Below are 9,684 nucleotides of genomic sequence, written 5' to 3'. Positions count from 1 at the left end.
TAAGGACTATCCCAACACAGGAATGAGGAGAATCCAAGAGTTCCCTCCATAGTGAAGCTTGGACACAGAAAAATTAGATGAGAGAGCGGGAGGGTGGAAATATTAGAGAGAGGGTTTTCATCATGATCTCCTTGAATATTGGGTTAAGTTCCTTATCACAGGTTTGATAGCGCTTTGGAGAAAATAACTATAGCAAAGACCTGTCTAGCGTTTATGGACACCACTGCCCTCTACTGGATTTAATCATAACTGTCAAACTTTGCATCATAGGCTCTCTACTGAGAACAGAAATTCTGCTTTAGATCAGTTATGGGAAACTGCATTTTTGCTTCTTCCTTTATTTGAGAGTAAGGCTCTGGGTTCTATTAGCACTTGCGCTATGAAGTCCCTAACGGGCAAGGTGTGCCGCACCGTAAATTTGTAACAACCATTTAAGTACTGTTTTGCATTTCTAGCATGCTTTCCATCTGACCTTCTCACTTTGCAGATTTTAATGCATTAACCCTCTCAACACTCACTAGGTTATTCTCATTTCACCGGGGAACCAAAATTGATGACTTGACCAAGGTCAAATAGCAAACAACCCAGATCTTGGCTAAATTCCAGTTCAATTCTGTAATCAGTAATCTGCAAGGAAGAATATTTCAGAGGGCACAGGAAAATTCAGCTAATATCTATTCTCCTTTTGAAGACTTTCAAATAAAGGTCCAGGGGTAATTATAGCAAACTCCAGGGCTATGTCTACACTGGTGGGTTCTTGCGCAAGAACGGCTGTTTTCCGCAGAGCGTCCACACTGCCCGCCCGTTCTTGCGCAAGAAGATTTACAGTAAAGCGTGGGAAGAAAGGGCTTCTTGCGCAAGAGCTATGCTCTTTTCTAACAAGTGTAAGCCCTCTTGCGCAAGAGCTTCTGCGCAAGAGGGCAGTGTGGACGCACAGCAGGGGTTTCTTGCGCAAGAAAGCCCTATGACTAAAATGACCATCAGAGCTTTCTTGCACAAGAGAGCATCCACACTGCTATGGATGCTCTTGTGCAAAAGCACATGGCTGTGTGGACATGTTCTTGCGCAAGTGTTCTTACACAAGAACCCTTGCGCAAGATGTTCTTGCGCAAGAAGCTACCAGTGTAGACATAGCAGGAGTGCAAATGATAATTTATTTATGGAATCACCTTTATGTTTAAATAATTTCTCTTTCCCCCAGACTATTAAATGCAGTGTGTCCATAATAAGAGATCTTGCAAGGAAGTGAGTGTAACACAAACAAACAATTCAGATTTTCTGTTTGAAAATGGAGAATCCAAATAGAAAGCACCACCTTCACAGAGTGATCACAAGTGATCTGGCTTAAATCCATGCATCTCAAAGGAACAATCAATATTTTAAATCAGTGAAATCAGTGCTCTCCACTATTGAATGTAAAAGGGTGGATTAAGTCTCTTCTCAGATAGCATTAACTTGACTTAGGTCCAGATCCTGCATGTATCTGACTTATGTCCAGATCCTGTATGTATCTGCTTCACTTCATACACTCTGAATAGTCCCATGAAAATCAATGGGGCTTATGGTACATACAATTAAGTTAACCCACAAAAGGGGAACAGTAGGACGATGTATAAATAGTAACATAGAGAAGATGTGAGGTTAAGTGTGTGCCTTGGCTTGAGTTAGAAGAACCATTTTGCAGCCTTTCCCAGACCACTTTTCCCAAGGTGCTCTTCAGAGCCAACAACTGCCTCAGGCAGATCGGTGGGTTGTAGTCAAAACCTCAGAGAATCGTCACGTCTCCACTTCACTATGGATCCACCTGGCAAACTCCCAAGGTGCAGAAAACATAGAGCCCTCCTAGTGAAAACTTCATTATGAGCTCAACCAGCATGTCTCAATTTGCATAAAAATAATTGGGTTTCTTTGGAGTTTTAATTAATGGCCGCATTGCAAGTTGCGTTTATTACCCCTGTAGGTCGCTTCACTTTGCAGTTTGGAAAAATACTAAATCTTACAGAGGAGGGGTGTATGTGTGTGTGTGTATATCTGACTCAGCTCTCTGTAAATATCCTCAGCAGTAGATGGTGCTAGCAATTTTTACCTGATTGTTATTTTCTTGTATGGGGCTATTCTCTCCATTCTGCCTCTCCTGAGTAAATAGAAATGTCAGATACCTTTTCTGCTACAATGATAGAATGGGAAGACTCAAATGATGGGAGCAGGTGAGAATTCACAGGTGGGTCCTTGAATCTGATGTATATTGATTGTCACAAACTGCTGATATTTTAGAGTAATAGCTTTTAAGCCAGAAGGACCATACAGTTATTTGTCAGACTTCCTGCATAATACAGAAGGTCATCTAATAAGCCCTATTTCAAGCCCTTAACTTCAGATATGCCACGGCTTTCAGAAAGTTGTCTCCTTCCCAAGGTGGCTAATTCTAAGTCCACTGAAGTCAATTAAAATATTCCTATCAGCTTCTGTGGGTTTTGAATCCAGATCTTATTGCTCCCTAACTTGCCTGCAACAAACGCAAAGGAAGCATCCTCAAACTATTTTTTTTTATTATCCTGGCAAGATCATCTCTAGGGATTAAAAAAGACAATTCAGGTTCTGTATCAGTCCTTGTCACTCTACTGGGACTGCTATAAAGGGAGATCATTGGTGGTGAATTTGTGTCGCACACAATTGTCCATTAGAAACGGATCAGCAAAAAATCTTTCAGATAAGCAGCCCCTTTTTGTCACTGCCAACTTTGCTTGGATTTGAAGCAGCAACTTAAAGGTAAAAAAAGTCTCTATATCATTACGGCTCTCCCCTTGCCGTCCTGACCCTTTATTTTCTGTTCTGTCACCATGAAATCTCTGTGATGACCCAATGATTGCTGCAAAGAAACCAAAGGCAAATAATGAATATTATATTATTATCATATATATAGTAGCCCAGTGTCTGAGGGTGTGTCTAGACTACTGAGTTTTGTCCCCATGCAGCACGGGGAGTGCGGAGACCAAAAGGCCATTTGGGCTCTGTGGTCCCCCGAGTGAGAGGCCGGAGGGGGAGGAGAAGAGAAAGAGAGAGACAGAGAGAGAGGCAGGAGGCGGAGGAGAGCTGAGAGAGAGGGGGGGGGAGGCAGTAGGAGGAGGAGAGAGAGAGAGAAAGATAGAGAGACAGAGCGAGAGACTGGAGGCTCAGGAGAGAAGACCGATGTGGAGGAGAGACCTGAAAATCCCGTCTTATGACGGGCTAATTGGCTAGTATTATTATAACAATGAATTGCATGTATTGTGCCCGGAATTTAGGCAGGATAGATATAACTGCTGAAGCTTTTATTTCCGTGGATTTTTCCTTTACAGGTGTCAGTGATACCCATCAGGTAAGGGGGATCTTTTACCTGTGAGAACAATATGAGGTCTGATTTTGCTTCTGTTAAAGATAGTGCCTCAAGTCCCATTGACCTCAATAGGTATTGGATCAGGCCCAAAGGGCCATAATGCAAACTGTGAGTAGACACAGAAAGGTGGCTTCCTTTGTCTCCCAGCATGCTTATAATAATTTAACAAGCTCTGGACTATGCAAAAGAAGCGATCTAATTATATTTTCATGGAGAAAATGAAGGAGGGGAAAGACAGAACTATCTCCATGTAGTAATCATGTTATAGAAAACCATTATGCACATTCTGATTTATTTTTCTGGCCTCGGATACCCCTCTGCTGCAAATCACATTTCAGCAGTCAGGCTGCAGATGATGCTTTCCCTAGCAGTTATTCCTACTACAGGTATCTTTATAGTATCTCTGGGTATACGTATGTCATATGAATAATGTCAAGTTTGGGAAGTAAGATTTGCCATGGCTCACCACAGATACTAACATCGGACTCTCTGAGTCAGAGTGAGGCTGATTTTATTTGAAAGCACTTCAGATCTGCAGAGTGGGCATGATGTAAAAGGAACCTGGTGAGCGATCAGAGCTAGCAGCCTGTTCAAAAGAACACAGAAGGGTCTCACCTTCCCCAAGACTATGTCTAAGATACAGCCATAGGCCCAGAGTTTTACAGATACGTAGTCATTGCTGTTCTCAACTTTTCAAGGCCTGTTGATTTAGGACCCTAAATTTCACTTAATTTTAGTGCAAAAATGTCTAAGTACCTTTAAAAAGCTGGGCCACAGTAGTTTTCAACCTGTGGTCCTCAGATCCCTAGGGAGGTCTATGTTTAATAGTTCCACAGAAATTGGCCATTACCGCAGAATGGTGGTTTTTGCTAGGGGATCTCCAGACTATGTTTAAAACTTCCAAAGGAGTCTGCACCTCCATTGGAAAACTTTAAGGTGTCCATAAATGAAAAAAGGTTGAGTATCATTGGTCTAGATCAGATATAGCCATAGATAACATAGGCATTGTATCACACAACAGCAAAAGGCTTTGGTTAAATTCAAATCTTGTCACTAGAGCTGTCTGTAATGTGGAATTTTCCCTCAGAGGAATTCTACCAGGAAAAATCACCTTCCAAAGTTTTTTCCCATTGGAACATAATAGTTTTCCCAAGAGAAAATTAGAAAAAAAACGTAAGAACTCATGGCAGCCTTCCCACTTTTTCACTTTTCCAAATTTTTTCTAGTTGGAAAATTGTATCAGAATGTAGAAATTGGGCTATCCCGCCACTTTCTTACACCTCTTGCACTTCAAAAAGTGGAGCACTGTCAGAAAGTATTGAAAGTGTACACTTTTAAGTAATAACAATAACAGCAAACATTCTTTAAAAATGAATGTGTTACTTTTCTCCCTTTTGCCTCCCCCCCCATTTCTCCTAGGAGGAAAAATTAGACAAAGTGTTTCCCCACAATTTTCAAATGAAAAATGCAAAAAAATACTGGAAAATTTAGAGTTTGCAACTGTTTTTCCCCAAATATGTTAAAAATGAGTTTTTCATGATATATTTCATTTTCAATAAAATCCCATTTCTTAAAACGAAAATAAACCTTTTTGTCTAGAAATATTTTGTCCCATTCCAATTATTGTACGCTGTCAAATGCATTTTAACATCTTAGGCTACATCTAGATTGCATCCCTTTTTCGGAAAAGGGATGCAAATTAGACGTATCGCAATTGCCAGTGAACTGGGGATTTAAATCTCCCCCGCTTCATTAGCATAAAAATGGCTGCCGCTTTTTTCGGCACGGAGCTTTGCCGGAAGAAAGCGCCAGTCTAGACGCGGATCTTTCAGAAAATAAAGCCTTTTCCGAAAGATCCCTTACCCTTATTTTAAGAGGGATAAGGGATCTTTCGGAAAAGGCTTTATTTTCCGAAAGATCCGCATCTAGACTGGCGCTTTTTTCTGGCAAAGCTCCGTGCTGAAAAAAAGCGGCAGCCATCTTTATGCTAATGAAGCGGGGGAGATTTAAATCCCCGCTTCATTAGCAATTGCGATACGTCTAATTTGTATCCCTTTTCCGAAAAAGGGATGCAATCTAGACGTAGCCAGATTGTCTGAGGATCTGATCCAAAGCTCCCTGAAGTTACCAGAAAAGCCCGCATTTACTGCAGCAGCCTGGATTACCTCCCCATCGACTAAAAAAGTATAACTAAAATAAATCTCTCAGGGTACGTCTACACTACAGCGCTAGTTCGAACTAACTTAGTTCGAATTAGTTAATTCGAACTAAGCTAGTTCGAACTAGCGCATCTAGAACTAAAAACTAGTTCGAACTAGCGTTTTGCTAGTTCGAACTAGCGCGTCCACACTGATTGGACGCAGGGGGGCATTTAAGGGCAGCTGAAACCGGTTCTGGCAGGGCATCAGGTCAGCAGTTGCTTTGTGTGGCTGCTGTCTGAGGCTATCTGAGGCTCGTGCTTAAAGGGACCCCCCCTGGACAGCCGGTTCTCAGCTTTTCCTGCTTGCTTGCCAACCTCGCCGAGGGACAGCAAAGCGTCGGTCTCTGTGCCCGTCTGTGTCGGTGCTTCCCTTCGGGGGGGACCGCCGCAGGTGGCAACATGGAGCCACGGCTCGCCCTGCACCTTCTGGTGCACGTTCTGGACTTGCTGCTGCAAGCCTGCCAGCAATGGCTCGAGGCTGCCTGGCACCACCTGGGGAACGTCAGCCCCCTGCCTCTCCGCCTGGCCGCCCTGGGGGCCGTGGAGGAGCCGCGGCGGCGCCCCGGCACCGGTGTGCCCCGCCGCATCTGGCGTCTGGACACCAGCAGCGACTGGTGGGACCGCATCGTCCTGGAGCGCTGGGACGACCGACAGTGGACCCAGAACTTTAGGATGAGGAGGGACACCTTCCTGGAGCTCTGCGAGTGGCTCGCCCCTGCCCTGCAAAGAAGGGACACTCGCATGAGGCCCGCCATCCCCCTCCAGAAGCGGGTGGCCATCGCCCTCTGGAAGCTCTCCACGCCGGACAGCTACCGATCCGTCGGGAACCAGTTCGGCGTGGGGAGATCCACTGTCGGAGCAGTGCTCATGCAGGTACGGCGCTCGTCGGCCACCGAGCCGGGGGGGAGGGGGGCTGCGAGGAGGGGATGGGCCGCCCCAGGGACAAAGGGGGGGGCGGGAGGAGGCGAAAGCGCCCCGCACCGGAGGGGTCGGGCTGTCCCGGCCGTACTACACGCCGCCAGGGGGGTTGCTTCCGGGAGTGGGGCGCGGGGCACTGCCAGGGCACGCACGCTCCCAGCCACCCGGGCGCCCCACTGATTGACGCTTTGCTGTGTCTCTCTCCGCAGGTGGTCAAGGCCATCAACCGGGTGCTGCTCCGCAGGGTGGTCCGCCTCGCCAACCCGGATGCCGTCATCCGGGGATTCGGCGCCCTCGGCTTCCCCAACTGCGGGGGGGCCATCGACGGGACGCACATCCCCATCCGTGCCCCGGAACACCAGGCGTCCCGGTACGTGAACCGCAAGGGGTACTTCTCCGTCATCCTGCAGGCCGTATGTGACCACCGGGGACAGTTGACGGACATAAATGTGGGCTGGTCCGGCAAAGCACACGACGCCCGGGTGTACCGGAACTCCTCCGTGTGCCAGCGGCTGCAGGACGGGACCTTCTTCCCCGACCGCCACATCAGGGTCGGGGACGTGGACATGCCCGTCTGCCTGGTGGGGGATGCCGCCTACCCACTGCAGCCCTGGCTCATGAAGCCCTACACGGGACACCTCAATCCCTCCCGCCAGGCCTTCAATAACAGGCTGAGCAGGGCCCGCATCGTGGTGGAGGGGGCCTTCGGGCGACTGAAAGCCCGCTTTCGATGCCTCCTCACCCGTCTGGACCTGGCCGAGCACAACATCCCTCCCGTGGTGGCGGCATGTTGTGTGCTCCACAATTTGTGTGAGCGGAAGGGGGAGGCTTTCTTGCCAGCCTGGATGGCTGAGGCTGACCGCATGGCTGGACACTACGGTCAGCCCCGCACCGCCGCCGTCCGGGAAGCCCAGCGGGGGGCCATCCGGATCCGGGAAGCCCTGCGGGAGAGCTTCCAGGTGGAGGAGGAGGAGGACTGACCTCTCCCTGCATGCCCCACCGGGGCCTTCTTCCACCCTACCCCCCCCTTCCCCTTTCCCCTCCCTACCTACTGTCAAATAAAGACACCTGTTTTTCCAACAAAAACGTCTGTTTATTTCACAGAACTGGGGTGGGGGAGGGAGGAATGAAGGTGGGAGAAGGGAGGGGGAAACCTGGGACGAGGGAGCTGGAAGGGGAGGGGAGGGAAGGGAGGAAGGGAAAGGAAAGCTCAGGGGTGGGAGTCTGGGTGCCTCTCCCGTCTCGCCACACTGCGGGTCCGGGGGCGTCGGTGGGGAATGGTTGTGGAGGGGGGGGCAGAGAGGACAGGGGGTGTGGAGGAAGCAGGAGCGGAAGCAGGAGGAGCAGGAGGAGCAGGAGGAGCAAGAGGGGGAGCAGGAGGAGCAAGAGGGGGAGCAGGAGGAGCAAGAGGGGGAGCAGGGGGAGCAAGAGGGGGAGCAAGAGGGGGAGCAGGAGGAGCAAGAGGGGGAGCAGGGGGAGCAAGAGGGGGAGCAAGAGGGGGAGCAGGGGGAGCAAGAGGGGGAGCAAGAGGGGGAGCAGGGGGAGGAGGAAATGGAAAGCGGTCTAGCAGGCTCTGGAGGTGGCCTCGCAGGGCACGGCCCTGCTCCTCCAGGGCCTCCAGACTCCTCTGGCGCAGCCTGAGGTCCTCCTGGACCCAGTGGTCCTGGAGACGGAGCTGTCGGTCCAGGAACCGGAGATGCCGCCTCTGGTAGTCCTCCTGGTTCCTGGCTGTCCTGCTTGCCCGGGCGCGGGCGGCTGCTGCAGGCGGTGTGGTGCGCCCTGCAGTCCCCGGTGCTGCAGCTGTGGTGCAAGAAGACCAGCGGTCAATTACCCCAGGGGCCCAGGTGTGTGAAACCCAGCTCCCCTCTGCAAGGCCAGGGCCCCTGCAGGATCCCCAGCTGCTGCTCCGTGGTGGGCAAGGCCCAGGCGCACGGTCCCGGGGCTCCCTCTCGCCCCAGCCCCCCGTACACATAAGGGGAACACGAGGGTACTCACAGGTGGACGCCTCCCCGGCCTCTGATGATGCAGGCGAGCGGCTCTGTGGGGTGCCTCGGGGGTCCCGGGTCCTGGGAAGGCTGGCAGCAGGCTCCTGGCTCTCAGAGCCCTCTTGCTCCTCCTCGGTGTCCAGGAGCGGTCCCTCTGCCCCGGGGTCAATCACGTCCCGGGGGGCAGGGACGGCATGAGCCCCCAGGAGGCGGTCCAGGGCATGGAAGTGGGGGCAGGCCTCCGGGTCAGCCCCTGGCAGGCAGGCCCGGGAGTAGGACTGCCGCAAGTCTTTAATCTTGCAGCGCACCTGCTCCCGGCTGCGCTGGTGGCCCCTGGCGGCCAGGCTGGCAGCCATGCGTCCATAGACGGCCGCATTCCGGTGGCTAGTGCGGAGATCGTGGACATTGGAGGCTTCCCCCCAAACCTCGATGAGGTCCACGATCTCCGCACTTGACCAGGCGGGCGCCCGCCTTTTGCGCCCCCGGGCAGGCTCCTGGGAGCCGCCAGGCTGGTCGTGGGGAGCAGTGGAGGGCTGGGAGCCCTCGGATGGCTGGCTCATTGTGTGGCAGGTGCAGGCTGTGCAGGCACGGGTGCTTGCAGCCTTGCAACTGGCACAAAGTGAGTAGCCAGCCCGTGGCCCTTTAAGGGCTCCGGGGCCGGGAGGGGGGCAATAGAGTTTCCCTGGTGTTGGCCAGAGTGGCCACCAGGGAAACCTGGGAAGCCTTAGCCTCCCACTAGTTCGAACTAAAGGGCTACACAGCCCTTAGTTCGAACTAGCTAGTTCGAACTAGGCGTTAGTCCTCGTAAAATGAGGTTTACCTAGTTCGAACTAAGCGCTCCGTTAGTTCGAATTAAGTTCGAACTAACGGAGCGCTAGTGTAGCGCATAGGAAAGTTAGTTCGAACTAACGTCCGTTAGTTCGAACTAACTTTCTAGTGTAGACATACCCTCAGGTAGTTGCAATACTGTGTATACTTAACTTGCTTTGAATGTGATCATTTTATTTGTCTTTTACTTTGTCAGTATATGGTGGTTGTTTTTGAAAGCCCTTTATTGGTTAATTTCCCTTTGGATTAGAGTTTGGTGATATAACGGACTCAGACTTCAAGGGTCAAGTTGATAAGTATAGTGATAAATGGCCATTCTACAGGAGGAGAAATAAACAGCCATTTTTCACCGTTGAGTTAGTGGTTTAGCCTGGAGT

At 50.5% G+C, this 9,684-nt stretch overlaps 1 protein-coding gene across 1 annotated transcript; it reads right to left on the bottom strand.

Annotated features, from left to right (window-relative positions):
• Positions 1-528: 528 nt before the first annotated feature.
• LOC149524020 (uncharacterized) lies at positions 529-9,328 on the bottom strand. Its single transcript, XM_089780353.1, has 3 exons — positions 8,490-9,328; positions 7,945-8,294; positions 529-627 (listed from the first exon to the last, which is right to left on the bottom strand). The coding sequence occupies exons 1-3, from the start codon at positions 9,037-9,039 to the stop codon at positions 529-531; spliced, it is 999 nt and encodes a 332-aa protein (XP_089636479.1). The 5' UTR covers positions 9,040-9,328.
• Between the last annotated feature and the right edge of the window lie 356 nt (positions 9,329-9,684).

This window comes from Pelodiscus sinensis, chromosome 8, assembly GCF_052426305.1.
Source record: "Pelodiscus sinensis isolate ZL-2025 chromosome 8, ASM5242630v1, whole genome shotgun sequence".
NCBI classification, from domain to species: domain Eukaryota; kingdom Metazoa; phylum Chordata; order Testudines; family Trionychidae; genus Pelodiscus; species Pelodiscus sinensis.
This window is presented reverse-complemented; position numbering and strand designations above follow the sequence as displayed.

Excerpts from the sequence above, each read along its gene's own strand:
- LOC149524020 (XM_089780353.1), bottom strand. The coding sequence starts at position 9,039 with ATGAGCCAGCCATCCGAGGGCTCCCAGCCCTCCACTGCTCCCCACGAC. Across the intron at positions 8,295-8,489 it reads GGCCGGGGAGGCGTCCACCT|CTGCAGCACCGGGGACTGCA; the intron begins GTGAGTACCCTC and ends CTTGCACCACAG. Across the intron at positions 628-7,944 it reads CTCCCCCTCTTGCTCCTCCT|ATTACTGATTACAGAATTGA; the intron begins GCTCCCCCTCTT and ends TCTTCCTTGCAG.